This window comes from Ipomoea triloba, chromosome 9 (genome assembly GCF_003576645.1).
Source record: "Ipomoea triloba cultivar NCNSP0323 chromosome 9, ASM357664v1".
In the NCBI taxonomy this organism is placed as follows: Eukaryota; Viridiplantae; Streptophyta; class Magnoliopsida; order Solanales; family Convolvulaceae; genus Ipomoea; species Ipomoea triloba.
In genome coordinates, this window is record NC_044924.1 from 25,772,628 (window position 1) to 25,794,128 (window position 21,501).

The following is a 21,501-nucleotide window of genomic DNA, read 5'->3' on the forward strand; positions in this document are numbered from 1 at the left end:
AAAAAAATATACAAGTAATACAACAAAATAAATATATACATACCTACAGACCGATGATATTGCGATTGGCGGGTTGCAGACTGCGGAGCGAGGTGGCTGATGGGCGATGCTTCTGCGGAGAGTGAATGAAGATGAAGTGATTAGCGTGAAAATTGCGAATAAATAAGAATAGAAAAAGGTTTTAATTGGGAAGGGTAAATGATGTCATTTCTTTAAAATAATAAGGTTAAAGATGGAAAAAAAGTTAGGAAGCTAATAGCTTATTTTGAAACGCTATCTTAGGTAGCGTTAAAAAATAAGCTCCTATTTTAAGCTACTAGCTTATTTTAGGAACATTACCAAACAGAGCTTATAGCTTATTAGTAACTTAAAATAAGCTATAAGCTCCTAAATAAGTTCTGCCAAACACAACCTAAGATAAATCTCTTTTGTCTTAATTGCACAAATATATTCCACATTCTCTTCACAACATGACAACAGTAGAAAATTAAATCATTGAATGAAACTATGCATGATAAATAAATAGAACGTACACCATGAAACAAACGTGTATAGCTCAAGCCACAAGTTCTCATTTATCTTAATAACGCGATGCACAAAAAATAGGTGTCCAATATTAATATTTTATATTAAAATTTTAAATTTATTTAGATTTTAGATATTTAAATTATTGTAAATAATAATAATAATGCAAAATATTTTTATAAATTTTATATTTATATATTTTAGAAAATAACTAACATATAACTCCAATATATAATATTTATATATTATTATTATTTAAGAAAATAAGAAAATATATAGTGGATGCATGTGCATGGTAACAATAGTGGAAAAGATAACGGAAGTTATAACAGTAGAGGTATGTTTGTCTAATATATTGTAAAGTACAGATTTTATAGCATAATGTACAAAAAAAAAAAAAAAAAAACTTAACGGAAAAAATAAACATAAATTAAGGGTATAACCTTCATTCACACTTATTATGTTTTTAGAAAACATAACTCACGGAAGTTTTCTAATACTGATTCCAATGTTTTCAAATTTATCATGCCAAATTCTATCAAATCAAATAGCATTAGAACTCCAGTCGTTATACCATGGACCATGGTCCACAGTGCATTATGGACCATGGATCATGACTGATACTGCAGTTGTGTGAAAATGATACTGCAGTTGTGTTGAACGGATACTGCAGTTGTGTTGAAAGGAAACTGCAGTTGCACGGAACAGAGGCCGTGTCATCCGTCTGGAACTGCAGTTGTGTTGAACTGATACTGCAGTTGTGTTGAACGGATATTGCAGTTGTGTTGAAAGGATACTGCAGATGTATTGAACGGATGAATGTTCTCTGTTCCACGCAACTGCAGTTTCCTTTCAACACAACTGCAGTATCTTTTCAACACAATTGCAGTATCCGTTCAACACAACTGCAGTATCAGCCATAATCATGGTCCACAATGCATTGTGGACCATGGTCCACCATATAATTTGCGTTAGAACGCATGCAAATAAATTTAGACTAGGCAGCAACATGCAAGTAATATGTTAGAATTCATGAAAATTATGGTTCACCAATGATACCCTCCGATGCAATGTTTGCAAAGTCCACGACACCGCCTAACTCCCAATGGCGAGTGGTTCACACATAGATATACTCTTGCTCACATCAAATGCATGCACTTACATACGTTCCTCCTACCATATATACATAGAGGCCATAAAAGCTTTAATTTGTGATGGCATAACCCCTGCTATAGAGAACTCCAGGCATCTAGAAAGTGGATCAATTATTCTAATGAAAAGCTATTTACTAAACAAGACCAAGATTATTCCCAAAACAAGCATATATATAAAACTCAATCCCCTCCCAAAGCAACCAAAATGTATTTTTTTATTTTATTGGCTCTTAAGATATTTTTAAGCCGTCCCAAGTTAAAATTTTGGCCCTTAACAATTTTTCTTTCACATTTGGCAGAACAGATTTTGGTAATTTTGACACAAGTTTTTGTTTTATTTTTTATTTTATTTTTCTCTCCGTCAAGTTTCTACTTCAGATTATATATATATATATATATATATATATANTATATATATATATATATATATATATATAGACACACACACACTTTCTTCCGAGCCGATGACAAATTGAAATGCAGTGATAATAATGAATATCTTCAATCACAATATTGACAACAAAATAAACTGTAAATACTTGGGATTAAAACTTTCACCAAAGCTATAGAAGTAAAAAAACTTCATACAAATCAAATCAGATGGAACAAAACCTAGAATTGGAGCACCACATCCAAAATCTGAAGTAATTAGGTTCACAAGATGGTAATAGGAGGACTACATCCAAGCTGCTCATTTGCCTATCTTTGAATGCCTTAGCTTGCCATACAGATCAGAAGTTTCTCATCCATCATTCTTTGCTTGTAATCAACTGTCACCATGATAGCATGTAAAAGTCACAAACTTTTGCATATCGCGAAAGCACTCTTGACATTTTTCTTTCTTTGGGACTTCTTTCAAGGTGATTGGGTATTCAAAAGCACAACAAGAATGGCTATTCGATGAACAACAAGTATGCAGGGTCTTGTTGTAGTAGTCTTTGAATGCTTGGTCAAAGCTTTTAAGGGCCATGTTTTCCTCCCAACTCTCATACTCATTAATGAACCTTAACATTTTAACTCCTTTCTCACATACGACCACCTTTTGCCCTTTGCTTAACAATGTCCATCCTTCCATTGTTGCACCCTTACATTCATAACCCAACAATTTTTTTAACTCTTGTGCAATTTCATTGTCGCATTCATCACCATGACAATTACTTTCATTTAAGTAATTGGTTTGCGACAATAATACACTTTGAAGCCTTGTGCAAAACCTCTAAGCATCGTAGGGACTTTCTAATAAATAGCTCATTTGTTCTTCATCAATGCTTGCTCTTACTTTCTCATTTTTTCCAACATAAATCAACTTTATCTTTGACTGAGTTTTTAAGCTTACTTCATGTACTTTGGAAGTGAATTCTCTAATCCATTTAATGTTATTTCCTCCATATAAGAAAATACACCTTTCTTTCTCAATCTGATGAAAGAAAATTAGAAAGCATTTCAAAAATGATTGTCACAGATTAAAGTTTAATTTAAACAAGAAAAAACATATTAAACAGTATATTGTATTATCATAAGCAATGGAATTAAAATCAATTTGTTATATTAAATTTCTTCGAAAATTTTTGCAGAGTTCACTTTTATGATGTTTAATACAATATAGGATGTCTTGTAGGCATGCATGTAGTTGTAACTAATAAGAAGTTGAAAATGGCCATACCCAAGATGTTACTCTTTCGTCAATTTTGCCAACCACAAGACCAAGACTCCAATCTTTTTCTTTTTTCCATAGAGCGTTTTCTCTTTCACTTGTGTACATATTTGAGTGTTGTCTCTGATTTTCAATGAAAACATAGTAAATAATTAATGTTAGGAAATGCCACAATTTAGAAAAAAGAAATGAGTTTTAGAAGAAATGTTTAGGGGTCAAATAGCATATCATTTAATTTGTATGCGTTGTTTTCATTTTTAAATTCTACAGTTAAAAGTTAGTGTTTGTAATGTGATGAAGAGTTGGAGACATGTAATTATAGTGAAAGAGAGTATCAGAGAAACATTCCATACCAGCTTATTTAGCCTATCGTTAATTTGATCTGCCCAACCATCTATCTTATCATCAACTTCACGTGCCAAATGATTTATTTGTTCGTCAATGTCAAATATCAAACTATCAACACCTTGAGACCTTTCTTTCATTTCCTTTTCGATGAAAGGGATTATATTGTTTGGTGCCTCAACTCTCAATTTATTATCTTCAATATAATCATCACTCCATGTTTGAATCATGTGCATCACGTTTGTATGAACGATCCTTCCATGTTGATCTAGTGAAATGAGGATAGGCTCCTCTCCGATCTGAAAGTGAGGGAGGAGATTCTCCTTGACAAATCTAGTAAAGCTTCGTGCAATCCTTTTACGTGGATCGTCCATTATTTGAAACCACATTTTATCTCAAAATTGTTCATATTGCTCAATCGACCATGCTGCATGATCATTCAGAATTGGAATCCAAAGTATATATGGAGTTGACCTTGGATAGTCGTAAAAGGCATTGAGAAACTGAATCCTCTCATTAGAGATGTCAAGGCCTGATGTGCAGAGCCACTTTTTTATTCTCATCATCAAGAAAGTTTAATCCAAATTTGATGACCTAATAAAAAAATGTTAAACGGTTAAACCCAAACTAAATATAAGAAGAATATAAAATGTCCACTGTCAAACATATGAGGAATACATTTCACAGATCTAAAAAATTGTTATACTGTATGCACAGTTGTCTGCACTATAAACCCACAACACCCCATATATGTCATCTTAATCACATCAAATCTACATGTAAACTTACACACATACATCTTATATTTATTTTAAATACGGAGTAATATAAATACAGTCAGAGAAAGATACCTAATTATTTTCTTCTTGCCAAATAATGTTTAGAAAAGATCGATATCTATTTTATATACTGTAGAGTTTATTTTACAATGTTATTGGAGTAGTGTGGTTGTTAAAATAATTTTATTTTTCTTCACATAAAGAAACTTTGATTTTGAACTTGATAATCATATTTTTTAAAATTATTATATTTTAAGGAAGTGGATGATAAGAAATTTTTCGTTGACGGTAAAGACTAAAGATGATGCAACAACAGTGAAAAGTGAAATGTGTTTTATTGGCTTTTAAAGTTATAACAACAGGAAGTAGTGATGAACATCATTAATTGTTCAATGTTTGTAATCTTACCCTGCTGTGTGCCCGCGTAGAAAGTGAAATCTTATTATCATCGATGACATTTAATATTAACTTTAATACTGTCAATTTATGGGAAGAGTTGTTAAATAAAGCATGTTGTAATGCTTGATAAGATTCGTCTGCTCTCTTCGCTTCTATGAAAGAAAGAAAATATATTTTAAATACATTAGTTTTGGTACAACGTATATAAATACTATGTACTCATGGCATGTAAAAATTATGTGTGATCGATATGAAACAAACCTAGTGCTGGGGAACAAGTGGTGAGTATATCCTTGATTTTGGTAGTTATAATGTTGAGTTTACTTTCAAACCTGAAAAATCATTAATCACGCTTAAACATGAAATAATCACGACTAAGTAATTATGTTGTTGTATTACTTATCATTGAGGATAATAAAATACAAAATAATAATTTTATATTTAATTTTTTACTAATAATTCAATTGTATAGTATTGATATAATTGAGAAGAGAATATGTAATATGTCAAGCATTTAATAATAAATAATGAACTACATTAGTTGAGAAGAATTGTGCAATACCACCATAAAATATCATAATTTAAATCTTACTTGATGTTTGCCATAGGAAGACAATCACAATAGGCCACAGTACAAGCAATGCTTCTACCAACCCAATAGCTAGCAAATGGTAATACCGAACTGATTGATTGGGGCAAAGAATACGATGACGATTGATTGATCTCAACAATGCATTTGGTGAGATCCATGGCACACTTTATCAAATTATCAATTGGGTTTGGGTCATTAGATTCTGTTGGATTTGCTCTTTGTGTGACGATTACCAATTGCTTTGTCAACCCTTTTCTATAGCGTTGTCGAGAAAAAATGTTGAGTTTCCCATAGCTAATGGAAAAGGCTGCAAGCATTAGCACCATCTTTGCCTCCCATGAATATGCTGATAATGTGCTCAATAGACATATTGTGGTAAGGTGTCTATCTATGATGCTTGATGACTTGGATGTTAGCTAGAAACAAGAATTATTCAAAAACAACGAATACTATAGATTAAATAAAGAACATTAAACAAAACATTATGATGATCATATTGATGAAATTCCATAATAATGCTAGCTTTAAATGCAGAGATCATTAACTACCATTCAAATGCCCAAAACCATACCTCAAAATAAAGGTGCTGAATTTTTAAAGAAAGCTCCCTAAATTTGAGATCAAACTCCTCGAGCATCTCTTCCGTGGCTATTTTATCCACCACCTACACCGACAAAATGAAAATGCATTAAGGACTTCTTATTCAAATACAATATAATTCTGATAAACAAGTTAACTAACCTTTTCAGAGTTGAGAATTGTCTCAATTGCACTAAGAACAACATTAGAATTGAAGTTTGTACCGTCAGGATTATGAGTTGCACAAACTAACTCCATCATAGCATTCTCATCAATATGAAAGTTTGCCATGTTGAATTGAAGTTAATGAAAAAAGCGCAGCCAAGCTAAATGTGATTTGGAAAAACTAAAAAGATTTTGGCTTGTGAACACAATGATAAGAATGGTATGTGTATTCATTCACCATCACGATCTATATATAGTACATCAAGTTGTAAAGAAAATAATCTTATTTGTTTCTTTTTAGTACTACTGATTTTGTTACAATGTAGTATACTAAACCTACTGAAGCACAAAGAGTCAAACGCCACTAGATCATAAGGTCATTGGCATAATGTTATTTGTTTAATTTACAATAAATTACACATTTTTATTTTTATTTTTTTTTGTTTAAAAAAAAGGAGGTACTTGCCTTTAAAAAATGGGTAGAAATTATAATCTTTCCTTTCGTCTTTAATACAAATTAAAAGCATATTATGTATTCTCTTTACAAAAGTTAGAAATTATACATAACATATTTTACTCCAACACTGTCGTCTTCAATCGTGACATCAATTCAGTCGACGAACCACTTAGTACATTGATCCCTAAGAATAATGATTCTTTACTTGGTCAATAAGATGGAGGATATATAATTCCTGGTAGGAGCAATCAAGTATAGGCATTTTTTAGTCCCTTATTATAGAAGACATTTAATCTTTTACTTTGATTGCATGGTCATGATGTGTCTCACACAAAAGAAACGGAAAACAAGTACATACAACTGATACAAGAAGTAAAGAATTATATATATGCTCTGAAATAAGACATTTATTCCTTTCCACTTCCTTCTTCTCATTATAAAATTTGGAGAAAATTATATGCTATTGTTTATTGCTTCTTATGCACTTAAAGTATAATATAGATATTAATTAGATATAATTAATCATTCGATGGCACATATTACACAAATTGACAATATAAATGTAATTCTACGTTTTGATGAAACTTAATGCATGTGGTATAATCTTACAATATTAAGGACCGAATGATTAACAAGTAAAATCTATGCATTTAATTAATTGTTATATAAAGGAAATAGAAAATTGTAATTTATGCCCCTCCATAGTATGTCAATTATTAATGTCACCCTTGAATTATTAGCGGTGTAAATGTTGCCCCTCAATTTTTAAAATGGTACATATATTGCCCCTCCCGTACCGTATGGGAGGGGCAATATATGTACCGTTTTGAAAATTGAGGTGCAACATTTGCACTTGGGAGGGGTAATATATGTATCGTTTTGAAAATTGAGGGGCAACATTTACTCAACTAATAATTCATGAGTGACATTGATAATTGACATATTACGGAAGGACATAAATTACAATTTTCTTTAAAGGAAATATATCACTTTTTTCCCATAGATTATATGCTTATAGAGGTTTTTTTTTTTTTTATTTTTTTTAGAAAAGTGTCAAATTGGCCCCCTAAGTCGGATGGATAGTGCAATTAGGCCCCCTAACTGAAAAAAGCTCCATTCAAGCCCCCTAAACCGGCAAAAAAGTACAATTGAGTCCTAAATGACTTGTTTATCAGGTCAAATTCAGTTAGGTGACCAAATTGCACTATCCACCCAATTTAGGGGGCTAATTTGACACTTTTCATTTTTTATTTTATTTTTCAAAACAAATATTTTTAGTTATTTCATTTCAAAAAACATTTTTATTTATTAAAAATATTATTTATTATAAATAAAAAATTAAAAAAATTAAAAAACAGCCACCGACCGTTTAATAATTTGGTCCTACTGTCAAATTAATTTGTAGAATTCGTCTCCAAGTGTTGGTCATACGCATTTTTCGTTCCTAAGTTATAATTGATGTTGCACTTTTTGTGCCTTTATTAATAAAACATTAGGGACGCAATTTACAATATTAGTATAACTCACGGACGAATATGTTGGCATTGCATTTTTCGTTCTTTTGTGCTCACTTCTCCTTTAGAAACGAAAAATGTAATTTTCTATTTTTTAAAAATTATTTAAAATAATTATTTTTAAATTATTTAAAATAATTTTACAAAACTTTTTTAATAATATAAAAACAATTATTTAAATAATTTTTTTGAAAAAAAAGAAGAAAAAAAAAGTCGGCAGTCCCCAGCTGGGATTGCCGACTTTTGTTGTTGTTGTTTTTTTTTTTTTTTGGTTTTTTTTTTTGTTTAAAAAAAATAAAAATTATTAAAATTATTCATAGAATACAAATTAATTTGACATTATCACCAAATTATAAAGTTTTGCACTTAATTTCGGAAATGACTCAATTGCACTTTTTTAGGGGGCTTGAATGGAGTTTTTTTCAGTAAGTGGGGCCAATTTGACACTTTTTCTACTTTCTTAAAGTACTAAAGCACAAAGAGTCCTACTTTCTCAAAGTACTGAAGCACAAAACAAAGAGTCAAGAGTTGACTCCACTGAGACTCGAACCTACTCCCATCATTCATGTGGGAGTATTAATTGGGACACCGGGTACCACTAGACCACAAGGTATTTAGCGATAGTCAATAAAAGATAGTCAATAATAATTAAAACTTAATAAACAAGTTATATGTCGTACTCAAAATAGTGCTACAATTATCATAAAGTATCAACCAATAATGGTGAGACTCATCAAGATAGGCCCAAACAGAAATCTTTAAAAGGTTATCCGAAATAGGTTTTAAAGACAACTGCCAAATTGCACTATTAAATTATTTTTCGAAAATATATTTATATGCATATTTTGAATAATTAAATTAATGGATTGTAATTGAAAGGTAGGCACACAAACATATACAAAAACTTGATGTATATGAAAATTAATGTTGACTTTAGACAAAACAATCAATCAGGCAGAGATTATTAAGTGCTCTGATACTAAATGTTTGATATATCTATAATCTAACGATTAGCTCAGTAAACTTAAATACGATGAATAGTTGATGTGTTCTTAGTTGTGTTGCCTCTTAAATGGTAGACGTGCAGAATAATGTTAGGGTGTGATTGGTTGACAGTTTTTGGTATAAGGTATGTGTATCAAAGTGATTGTTTTTGTTTAGTTGACAGATTTTTAGAATACTATTATGGGTTTGGAATACCCCATTAATTAAAAAACCCACACTCTTATTAAATAAGGGTTTCATTTCCCTTCTTCATTTCTTTCCCAACTATTAATAATCACATTCTCATTCCACCCTACTACCAAACATGTAAAATACTTTCACCAAAACCCAATAACCTTACCAAGTATTTGATACCCATACTGATTCCGATTTCCATGTGCAAACCTAACACACCCTTAGTCATTTTGTCTCATACTTGAGTTAGAACCCTAGATGGTGTATTGGTATTTTTTTGAGCAACATGATGACCGTAAACTAAAGGTGCTATATAATGTATATCCCATATCTCATCAATATATAGGCTTTATATTAGGCACAAGAGTCTAGTTGACTAACAACTAGATATAGTTATATAGTCCAACCAAACTAAAGCCTAGTCAACTTGCAGCACTTAAATTAAAGCCCTAATATATATATATATATATACTTCTGCTCAAATGCGGTCGCTTAAAAAAGGCACCAATAGTTTTAGAAAATGCACAATAATGAAATGCACAAATACACCACAAAAACGCACAACACACCCAAAAAGATGTACCACACCTAATTGTGCATTTCTGAACACTGTGTGGTGCTTTTATGAATACCGAATGGCGCGTTTTTGTTGATGCATACTTAATGGTGCCTTTTTTTAGTGTATTTTTGTTGTGCTTTCTTTGATCTTCTAAGATTGGAGATTCCCATCTCTGTCCAGCTCCTGCTATATAATATAATGATTGGATTCCAAAAATATTGATCAAAGTGAATATAGAGGATCGGAGCACTTAAGACTTTAATATTGTGAAGCCGGTTTAGGTTTAGGTAAGCAAAAAACAGGTAACTTGCAATTGATCGATAATGACTATGGTAAAACATAAGAGGGTAAGGAGCTTCAGAGTTTGGGTGTAGTTCAGTACTTCAGTTGTTAGCTTAGTGCCAAGGCATGCTGATTTTAACATGTAAATATATCCAGTTTGATCTAGCAATCAGATAGCTAGGTCAGGAAAACACCAATAATATATTGTTTAAAAATAATTCCTGAATACTATCCATCCAAGTATATATATATATATATCCATGCATAATGACACTCAAATAAGTCAAGTCAAGTGCACACATTTACCTGCGAGACCAGACATCAATACCTGCACAGTACACATCAAAGGCTTTAGGCCCTTTGATGTATAGGGCTTTGGCCCCTTGAGGTTGTAAGGTCAAATGACCTCTTTTTGTGAGCCTTAGGTCACTTTTGGGCTTAAGGCGTCTGTAAGGCTTCAGCCTCTCTTTTTAGATTTAATAAAAGCAATGGTTCGATTAAAAAAAAAAAGATTATTCCCAACCAAAAATGTGTGCTTAGCTTGCTGCATCACAACTTTGATCTGTGCATTACACTTAGTTAGCATATGCATGGCATGTAAATAAGAAAAGTCCAAGGAAACTGCTGGTGATATTTCTGATATTCAACCAGGATAATTCGGAAATCTTAGCTTCCAGCAGGCTTCTAGCTCTACTGTATTCGAGTTAACTATATATAAACTCCAATTTCACACTTGCAACTTGTGAGAGCTCCAAGAAATAACTATGAAGAATACAATATCAATACATTTCTTTGTGATTCCCCATAATTAATATACAACAGACCTATTTTTACTAAATTACATATGCTAACTATATAATGTAATACTCATAACTCATTACATAATTTTCTCCTAAAATAATCAATTCTCATCCCTAGGTTTTGCAGAAAGGTGGGTAGACTTGATCATGCTCTGTGTCACTTCAGTTTCTTACAGCTTCTTGATTAATGGGGCAAGGACAGGACAAGTTATCCCCTCCGTGGCCTCAGACAGGGTGATCTTCTCTCCCCGTACTTATTTATTATCTGTGCAGAGGGTCTCTCTGTTGTTACAAAAAGCTCAGGTGGAGGATGGTTGTAGGGTAGCAAGGGGGGCTGCATGATATCTGCTATTTTGTACAATTATTCACCCCTTATTCTAGTTGTTTTGAAGGTTGTTTTGAAGTGATTTAGGCCATTGTTGTTAGCCCAAGCCTTTAAACCTACCCTGTGTTACATTTATTTTCCCTAGTTGTCCCCTTTGAGCCTTGTTTTTGTTTAATAAGTGCAAAAGCACTTAACCCCGTTATTTATGTTGTTTTTCTTGTTTAACCCACTATTTGACCCTTAGCCCTAAGCCATATATTTCCCATTCACCCTTAGAGAGAATGTAGCATTTGTTCTTTAATTTAGAGGAGATTTCCCTTTTTTTTTGAGCTTATTTTTGATAGAGTTATTCCTGTTATCTTTATTCTAGTGTGGGGGTGTGGTGAAGAAGTTGAATAGTTGGTTTGAATTGAAGGAAAGAAAATGTTTGAAAATTGAAAAGAAAAGAAAAAGAAGAGAAAAAAGGGTTGTTATAGAAAAGAAAGAAAAAGAAGGATGAATAAAAGTGCAAATCAAGTTGCGAGAATAAAAGTCCTCACCCCCACTAGTTTAGAATGCTCTTGTCTTTCCAATTATGTTTTGCTCTCTTGATTCATATTTTCCATATCTCCTCTAGGTTTAATTGTGAATAGGTGTGAAATTCTCTCTCGTTTGTTTATTTTTCCATATCCTTTCTTTGTTTAGCCACTCACCCTTAGCCCCATTACAAGCCAAATAAAGTCCTAATTGATCTGAGCATGCAGTTTTAGAGTGATCTATGTGAGTATGAAGGGCATGTCTATGGGAGTTCATCTTAAGCCAAGTCTTGCATAATCTTAACTGAGTACATGTGCATACAGGGTTTAATCTACCTAATTTCGGGTGCCCGGTTATTGGCCTGAGAGTGGAACTCACTTGTGATTCTGAGATGATTCTTGAAGCAGGTTAGGTTGTACAAGTTGGTTGGTGGTATGTTCGGTTGAGCAGGAAGGTAGTGTGATCAGTTGCAGTGCATGGAGGGTGGATTATCCTAGGTAATTGCTTGAGCACAAGCAAAAGTTCTAGTGTGGGGGAGTTGATATCTGCTATTTTGTATAATTATTCACCCCTTACTCTAGTTGTTTTGAAGGTTATTTTCTGTATCCTAGCGAAATTGGGAATTGTTTGTGTGTTATATTGTCCAAGTGTTGAATTATCTACAAGGAACAACAAAGGAAGAATATTAGAACATTTTGGACAAGTTCTGGAAGAAAGGGAATTACAAGGAAGAATACAAGTTGGAAAAGAATTGGAAGTTGCCTAATGGGCCAAGGCCCATCTACCTCCTATATATTTGACCTATTCTCTACAATTGAAGGGGTTCCCCTTACAGAGTTCTGAACCCTAACTTTTAGTTTATATTTTCCCAGCATAGTTTGGACTAGTTTTACATTAGATTATTTTATTTCAAGCTTGGAATCTTGGATTGAAGTTGGATTTGTTATTTATCAGTTAAGTTTCTCTTCTCTTTTATTTCTTATGATGTTTATGGTTATTTATTCTTGCTTTGCTGTGTTTACTCCCATCATGCGGGAGTAATTCGTTTATGGGTTTGGATTAGGGGTCCATTGTTAATCTTGATGTTCGATTTATGATTAATTGCATAAAGGGATTGAATATTTTGCCTAGGGTTTATGTTGATTTGGGGATTTCTTTGCACTAGTTATTGGTTTGTGGCCAGAATGAATTGCTAGTCTAGGAGATGGATTTATTACAACGAAAGTTGGATGGAGATCTCGAGCCTTACCAATTTCAACCTAATTTTCCTGCTATGAAAGTAGAGGTAATTTTGGGGGCTTACAATGCTTAGGAGCTTAAGGTTATAATTGATGTGGGGGCTTACAATGCTTAGGAGCTTAAGGTTATAATTGATGCATCACGATACAATGCTTAGGAGCTTAAGGTTATAATTGATGCATCACGACACAATGCTTAGGAGCTTAAGGTTATAATTGATGCATCACGACAGTGGGCTTAGGAGCTTAAGGTTATAATTGATGCATCACGACAGTGGAGCAATTGCAGCCTAATTCACTTATTGATTACGAAAGTAGCGGAGTTGAATTCTTTTGTGCATTGCCCATAAATCCCTTGGTTAATTATTCTTTCCCTAATCCTGAGCTTGTTAGAACATCAAGGTTACAATCCCCCTAATCTGGCCCATACCTTTATCATATAGTTTTCACCTTAATTAATTGCTTTCTTTTATTCCACATCATTCAGTCTGTGTTTCTTGGATTCTATAAATTCATATACTCTAGTGCCTGGTAATTCACACAGTTTCGTGCCATAACACCAATGCTCAACGGAATGACATTACACCCTTTTTACACTCATCATTTGTGCTCATCACTCCACCTATCTCACACTTGTTCTTTGCTGACGATAGTTTGTTGTTCTTTAAAGCGTATGCACATGAAGCCGGAGTGGTCAAAGAATGCCTGAACAAGTATGAGGACATGTCTGGGCAAGCGGTAAACTACCTTAAGTCCAGTGTTTGTTTCAGCAGAAACACCACAGAGGAGCATAGGGAGGAGGTTGTTCAGATTCTTGGTGTAACTCAGGCCCCAAACTTTCTTGGACTTCCTGCTTTTGTTGGAAAGAATAGAAGGGCAGCTTTTTCTTATATAGAGGATAAAATCAAGCAGAGTATGGGCTCTTGGAATAAGAAACTTCTATCTTAGGCTGGGAAAGAAGTATTGTTGAAAATTGTGGCTCAGGTAATGCCCACCTTTTCAATGAGCATTTTCCTACTACCGGAGTCAGTGTGCAAGTCAATTGAAAGATCTATGAACAGTTACTGGTGGGATTCCGGTAATGATAGAAGGATTCATTGGAAGGCCTGGGACAGATTATGCGTGCCCAGAAAGTATGGTGGTCTAGGTTTTAAGGACCTTAAGGCTTTTAATTTGGCAATGTTGGGGAAGCATGCCTGGAGGTTTCTCACTAGACCTCAATCCTTGGCTGCGAGAGTTTTCAAGGCGAGATATTTTCCTACCTCTTCTTTTATTGATTCTTCTATAAGTTTTGTCCTAGCTTCTGCTGGAGAAGTATTATGGCTGCACATGGTCTAATTTGTGAGGGGGCGAGACGGAGGGTTGGGGATGGTAAAACTACTTTGATATGGGGGCATCCCTAGCTGCCTGATGATCCAACCCCTATGATCCAAACTCCAATGCCTGCCTACTTGAATGGTTCTCTGGTTTCTGGTTTAATTGATGAACAAACAAACTCCTGGGATTTGTCTATCTTAACAGACATCTTCCTCCCTGCTGATGTGTTGCGCATTTTGAAGTTACCTGTCTCGCCCGCTTACGAGGATTCCTGGTTCTGGCATGGGGACCCGAGAGGCTGTTATACTGTACGAAACGGCTATAGACGCATTCTTGGGGAATTGGACTACTCTTCAAATGGTTTTGCTCATTGGAATTTCCTTTGGAGACTTAAAGTGCCCCCTAAGTGGAAAATTTTTCTCTGGAGAGCCCTTAACGATATCCTACCTGTGACCACCAATTTACTCTTAAAGAGGGTAGAGGTGGATCCTACATGCCCGATGTGTGGTTTATTTCATGAGAGTGTCATGCATGCACTAGTGTTGTGTGAGTTCTCAACAATTGTGTGGAATGGGACTGCTTTGCATGTTTCTAACGTGACTGGAGACAATTTTGTTGTTTGGTTCTCGAACCTGGTGTTGAGTATGACTGAAGATAACATTCATTTAATTGTGGCAATTCTCTATTTCATTTGGCTTGCGCGCAACTCAACTGTTTGGGAGGGCAGCCTTCCTCGGCCGAGATCGGTGGTCACAAAGGCGGCCTCATCTTTGCAGGCGTGGCGGAATGTTCATCCAGGAGTTGCTGCTGCACTGCCAGGTGGAGTAAACACAGTCCAGGTGGCACCTCCGCACACTACAGCACCGCTGCTCCAGTGTTACTTCGACGCAGGCCACCGTGTGCATCCCCAGGAGTCGACGTTCGCAGTAGTTTTATTAGACCCAGATGGGCATTTTCTTGCAGCCTGCGCAGGGCGTCTACCGGCTTGTTTCTCGCCATTAATGGCGGAATCTATGGCCTGTAAAGAGGTGTTATCATGGCTTAGACAGCGGGGTGTCTCAGAGGTTGCATTGTTCACGGATTGCGCCCAACTTCAAAGTGCCTTGTCCACGAATCGGCCTACGTTCCTGTCACACGTGGGTTTTGCTATTGATGCTTGCAGGTTTAGTTTGCATTCTTTTATTATAGGTTCGATTTCTTATGTGCCTAGGGCACAAAATATTGCTGCTCATACTCTTGCTTCTACAGCTTTCACACTTGCAAACACTATGTACTGGGATTCTATCCCTCCTGACTCTGTTTCTGCGCTTTTGCATTAATATACGTGGTTGCTTTGCTTTCAAAAAAAAAAGCACTCTAATTGATTATTTTCTTTCAAATTGTCCGCTAATAATTAAACCACCAATTACTTCACTCTTTTTAATTTATGCGTATCATTGATGATCCGAAAGCACTTACGTATGCTCTCATTAAGGCTTCAATTGAGGAGATGGTTCGGAAGATGGAGAAATTCATCAAAGAGAGCACTAAGATTAGGAATGAAATTTTGAATCTTCACAAATCTAAGAGAATGATGGTGCGGAGCTTGTCAAAACCCACTTTCAAAAATGGAGAAACAAGGAAGGGTACATCAAAAGAAGAAATTGACATCTTGTTGGGAAAATTGTCAAAACTCGTGGTATTCCAACTCTTAAGAGTGAAAAGTGAAATTTTTAATACTATAGAGTGCACTTTTTAATACTATCGACTGCACTTTTTAATAATACAATGTTCATTTTTGAATAATTCTGAGAAGTGCATTGTATAATGTTAAAAGTTGCACCATAATGTTGATGAAAATTACAAAAATGACTGCATTTTTTTTTAAATTTTATTATAACCGTGCAATATTTTCATATGTAATACACACACACACACACACACACACACATACATATATATATATATATAGGTCGAGTCCCACTCATGTGCGAACTAGGCTCTCCATGCGAACCTACGAACTAAAAGAATGTACAACAATTACTACACGAATGCACCACACACATTCACACACATGCCCTCCAGGCCTATTGGGAGTAGTTGTTATGCATTCATATAATACTTACAGCGCATTCCTTCATAAGTTTGCAGGTTCGCATGAAAGACTGGTTTTTATTAATTAGCGATCATAATAGAACCACACACCCCATGAGTACATGAGAATCAATATGGTGCATTAACAAAACAGATCTACGAATGATATAACGTGTGTGCATATAGAGCATGTGCGTGTGTGCATATCCTATTTTTACACACAACACATGCTAATTGCTAAATATGCACACACGACTAATTGGCCTTTGTGGTCTTTCAATGACGAAAGAATCACCTCATTTGGACATTATTAGGCTGGGATATGGTCCAATAACCGAACAATTGTCGAAATGAGCGAAAATTACAATACCAATCTTAGGCTTCCTTAGGAGTGTTTCATCCATCTACATAGCTTCATATTTGGCCTTCATTTGACTCCTATGCCCATCAAAATGCATAAAAATGCTCATCTTTGCTTCCAATGCTTTCCAACTCATACTCCTTGCAAAATAACACAAATAAACACTAATTTTCATGAAACTTGGAATGATTTAGCAAACAAAATGATCTAATAAAAGGGTTGGGGGGAGGGGAATATGGACAAATAAACACTACTTATCAACTCCCCCACACTTAAACCTTTGCTTGTTCTCAAGCAAAGACAAGAAATAAATTACCAATCAAGCAATGAAATTGATCTAACTCCCACTTTGCACAACCTATCAAAGCACAATCCAACTTGCTACAACATAACTTGTTTCAAGAAATTACTCTCATTGAAGCCTCACATCCCGTACATATAATGTTTGTCTTTTTTTTTTATTTTTTTATTTTTTTAATTATTTTTTTAAACTGTTGATAATGAAACCTCACTTTGCTTATCAAGATTCTTAGATTTTCTTTTTATGTCTTCATCGGGTTTACTCTTCCACTATCCCGTAATTTTGAAACAAGTTTTTTTTGTTTCTTTTCATTCTTTGTTTTTTTTTTTTCTTCTCTTGGTCAAGTTTAATTTTTGCTTGCGCACACACTTTCTTCCTAGTAGATGACTAATTGGAATACTGTGATATGATGATGAATATCTTTAATTACAATATATAATTGATAGCAAAAAACTGTAAATACTTGGGATTAAAATTTTCACCAAAACTATAGAACTGAAACACTTCATACAAAAAAAAAAAAAAATTATACAAATCAGATGGAACAAAACCTAATTTGAGGACGACAAGATTTGAAGCAAGCTAAGATGCTCATGTGCCTGTCTTTGAATGCCTTAGCTTACCATACAGAAGTTTCCCATGCATCATTCATACCTTGTAATCAACTGTCACCATGATAGCAGGTAAAAGTCACCAACTTTTGCATATAATGAAAGCACTCTGGACATTTCTCTTTTGTTGGGATTTCTTTCAAGGTGATTGGGTATTCAAAAGCACAACAAGAATGGCTATTCGATAAACAAGTATTGACCTTATTGTAGTAGTCTTTGAATGCTTGGTCAAAGCTTTTAAGGGCCATATTTTCCTTCCAACTCTCATACTCATTAATGACCCTCAACATTTTAGCTCCATGTCCACATACGACCACTTTTTGCCCTTTGCTTAACAATGCCCATTCTTTCATTGTTTTACCCTTACATTCATAGCCCAACAACTTTTTGAACCCTTTTGCAATTTCATCGTCACACTCATCACCATGACAATTAGTTGCATTTAAGTAATTGATTCGTGACAATAATGCACTTTGAAGCCTTGTCCAAAACCTCCAAGCATCATCGGGACTTTCTAATAAATCGCTCATGTTTTCTTCATCAATGCTTGCTCTTACTTTCTCATTTTTTCCAACATAAATCAAGTGTATGTTTGACTGGGTTTTGAAGCTTACTTCATGTACTTTGGAAGTGAATTCTCTAACCCATTTAATGTCATTTCCTCCATATAAGAAAATATAACTTTCATCTCTAATCTGATGAAAAAGAAATAAATGAAAAAAGAAAACATTACAAAAATGATTGTTACATATTAAATTAAAGTTAAACAAGAAAAAACATATTAAACAATATTGTATTATCATAAGCAATGGAATTATAATCAATTTGTTATATTAAATTTCTTTGAAAATTTTTGCAGAGTTCATTTTTATGATGTTTGAAACAATATAGGATGTCTTGTAGGCATACCCAATTCGTTAGGCCGCTATCAATCTCGCCCACCACAAGGCCAAGACTCCAATCTTTCTCTTTTTTCCATAGAGCGTTTTCTCTTTCACTTGTGTACCTATTTGAGTGCTCTCTCTGATTTTCAATGAAAACATAGTAAATAATTAATGTTACGAAATGACACAATTTAGAAAAAAGAAATGAATTTTAGAAGAAATGTTAGTATTTGTATGCATTATTTTCAATTTTAAATTCTACGGTTAAAAATGTTTGTAATGTGATGAAGAGTTGGAGACATATAATTACAGCGAAAGAGAGTATAAGAGAAACATACCATACCAGCTTATTTATCCTATTATTAATTTGATTTGCCCAACCATCTATCTTATCATCAATTTCATATGCCAAATGTCTAATTTGTTCGCCAATGTCAAATATCAAACTATCAAGACCTTGTGACCTTTCTTTCATCTCCTTTTCGATGAAAGGGATTATATTGTTTCGTGCCTCAACTCTCAATTTCTTATCTTCAATATAATCAGGACTCCATATTTGAATCATGTGCATTGCGTTTGTATGAACGATCCTTCCTTGTTGGTCTAGTGAAACGAGGATAGGCTCCTCTCCAATCTGAAAGTGAGGAAGGAGATTCTCTTTCACAAATCTAGTAAAGCTTCGTGCAATCCTTTTATGTGGATCATCCATTACTTCAAACAACATTTTATCTTGAAATTCTTCATATTGCTCAATCGACCATGCTGCATGATCATCCAGAATTGGAATCCAAACTATATATGGAGTTGAAAATGTATTATTGTAAAAGGCATTGAGAAACTGAATCTTCTCATTAGAGATGTCAAGGCCTGATGTCAGTAGTAGAGCCACTTTTTTATCCTCACCAAAAAACTTTAATCCAATTTTCTGACCCTAAAAAAAAAATTTTAAACCAAAATAAATATTAGACGAATATAAAATCTCAACTTTCAAATTAAACATATGAATTTCACAGATCTGTTATACCGAGTGCGCAGTTGTCTGCACCATAAACTTACACATACATTTTATATTTATTTTAAATACGGAGTAATATAAATAAAGTCAGAGAAAAACAACAAATTATTTTTTCTTGCCAAATAAAATTTTGAAAAGATCATATCGATATCTATTTAAGGTAGTGGATGATAAGATGATGCAACAACAGTGAAAAGTGAAATTTGTTTTATTGACTTTTAAAGTTATAACAACAGGAAATGAACATCATTGTTCAATGTTTGTAATCTTACCCCGTCCGCATGCGTAGAAAGCGAAATCTCATTATCATCAATGACATTTAATATTAACTTTAACACTTTCAATTTATCTGTAGAATTGTTAAATAAAGCATGTTGTAATGCTTGATAAGATTCTTCTGATCTCTTCGCTTCTATGTAAAAAAAAAAAAAAATTAAATACATTAGTTTGGTCACATGGTATATAAATATTATGTACTCATTCCAAGCGAAAATTATGTGTGATATGAAACAAACCTAGTGCAAGGGAACAACTGGTGAGTATATCCTTGATTTTGGTAGTTATAATGTTGAGTTCACTTTCAAACCTGAAAAATTAATAATCACGCTTAAATATGAAATAATTACACACTAAGTAATTATGTTGTTGTATTAATTATTATTGAGGATAATACAATACAAAATAATAATTTTATATTTTTTACTAATAATTCAATTGTATAGTATTAATATAATTGAGAAGATAATACTTAATATGTCAATATTTAATAATAAATGAACTACATTTATTAGTTGAGAAGAATTGTGCAATACCACCATAAAATATCATAATTTAAATCTTACTTGATGTTTGTCATAGGAGGACAAGCACAATAGGCCACAGTACAAGCAATGCTTCTACCAACCCAATAGCTAGCAAATGGTAATACCGAAATGATTGATTGAGGCAAATAATATGATGACAATTGATTGATCTCAACAATGCATTTGGTGAGATCCATGGCACACTTTATCAAATTATCAATTGGGTTTGGATCTTTAGATGCTGTTGGATTTGCGCTTTGTGTGACGATTACCAATTGCTTTGTCAACTCTTTCCTATAGCGTTGTCGAGAAAAAATGTTGAGTTTCCCATAGCTAATGGAAAAGGCTGCAAGCATTAACACCATCTTTGCCTCCCATGAATATGCCGATAATGTGCTTAATAGACATATTGTGATAAGGTGTCTATCTATGATGCTTGATGACTTGGATGTTAGCTAGAAATAAGAATAATTTAAAATCAACGAATACTATAGATTGAATAAAAGAACTTTAAACAAAACATTATGATCATCATATTGATGGAATTCCACAATGCTTTAAATGCATGATCATTAACCACCATTCAAATGTCAAGAACCATATACCTCAAAACAAAGGTGTTGTATTTTTAAAGAACACTCCTTAAAATTGAGATCAAGCTCCTCTAGCATCTCTTCCGAGGTTTCTTTATCCGCCGCCTACAACAATAAAATGAAAATGTATTGACGACTTCTTATTCAAATACAATATAATAGTGATAAACAAGTTAACTAACCTTTTCAGAATTGAGAATTTTCTCAATTGCAGTAAGAACGACATTAGAATTGATATTTGTACCGTCAGGATTATGAGTTGCACAAACTAGATCCATCATAGAATTCTCATCAATATGAAAGTTTGCCATGTTGAATTGAAATTAATGAAAAAAGCCAAGTTAAATGTGATCTGGAAAAACTAAAAAGATTTTGGCTTGTCAACACAATGATAAGAATGGTATGTGTATTAATTCACTATCTATATATAGTACATAAAGTTGTAAAGAAAACAATCTTATTTGTTTAATTTACAATAAAT

At 33.6% G+C, this 21,501-nt stretch overlaps 3 protein-coding genes across 3 annotated transcripts in view; all 3 read right to left on the reverse strand.

Annotated features, from left to right (window-relative positions):
* The window catches only part of LOC116028427 (protein SIEVE ELEMENT OCCLUSION B-like), a 35,147-nt gene extending 28,769 nt beyond the window's left edge, over positions 1-6,378 (reverse strand). The window contains exons 1-3 of the mRNA XM_031270143.1: positions 6,190-6,378; positions 6,020-6,112; positions 5,449-5,864 (exon numbers count right to left, since the gene is read on the reverse strand). Coding sequence (XP_031126003.1) covers positions 5,449-5,864; positions 6,020-6,112; positions 6,190-6,318 — 638 coding nt within the window. The 5' untranslated portion in view covers positions 6,319-6,378. The remainder of the gene's footprint in view (positions 1-5,448; positions 5,865-6,019; positions 6,113-6,189) is intronic.
* LOC116028430 lies at positions 2,205-4,205 on the reverse strand. Its single transcript, XM_031270147.1, has 3 exons — positions 3,687-4,205; positions 3,343-3,456; positions 2,205-3,096 (listed from the first exon to the last, which is right to left on the reverse strand). The coding sequence occupies exons 1-3, from the start codon at positions 4,065-4,067 to the stop codon at positions 2,896-2,898; spliced, it is 696 nt and encodes a 231-aa protein (XP_031126007.1). The 5' UTR covers positions 4,068-4,205; the 3' UTR covers positions 2,205-2,895.
* Positions 6,379-17,557: 11,179 nt separating the features above from the next.
* On the reverse strand, positions 17,558-21,389 carry LOC116029042 (protein SIEVE ELEMENT OCCLUSION B-like). The gene is made up of 8 exons (XM_031270922.1): positions 21,203-21,389; positions 21,033-21,125; positions 20,467-20,882; positions 20,140-20,210; positions 19,897-20,036; positions 18,953-19,540; positions 18,635-18,748; positions 17,558-18,420 (listed from the first exon to the last, which is right to left on the reverse strand). The coding sequence occupies exons 1-8, from the start codon at positions 21,329-21,331 to the stop codon at positions 17,776-17,778; spliced, it is 2,196 nt and encodes a 731-aa protein (XP_031126782.1). The 5' UTR covers positions 21,332-21,389; the 3' UTR covers positions 17,558-17,775.
* Between the last annotated feature and the right edge of the window lie 112 nt (positions 21,390-21,501).

Bases quoted from the DNA above. Each gene is read 5' to 3' on its own strand.
- LOC116028430 (XM_031270147.1), bottom strand. From the start codon at position 4,067: ATGTGGTTTCAAATAATGGACGATCCACGTAAAAGGATTGCACGAAGC. The intron at 3,457-3,686 runs GTATGGAATGTT...ATTGAAAATCAG, and splicing joins ACGATAGGCTAAATAAGCTG to AGACAACACTCAAATATGTA. The intron at 3,097-3,342 runs GTATGGCCATTT...TTCTTTCATCAG, and splicing joins ACGAAAGAGTAACATCTTGG to ATTGAGAAAGAAAGGTGTAT.
- LOC116029042 (XM_031270922.1), bottom strand. From the start codon at position 21,331: ATGGCAAACTTTCATATTGATGAGAATTCTATGATGGATCTAGTTTGT. The intron at 20,211-20,466 runs GTAAGATTTAAA...TTAATTTTTCAG, and splicing joins CCTCCTATGACAAACATCAA to GTTTGAAAGTGAACTCAACA. The intron at 20,037-20,139 runs GTTTGTTTCATA...TTTTTTACATAG, and splicing joins CAGTTGTTCCCTTGCACTAG to AAGCGAAGAGATCAGAAGAA.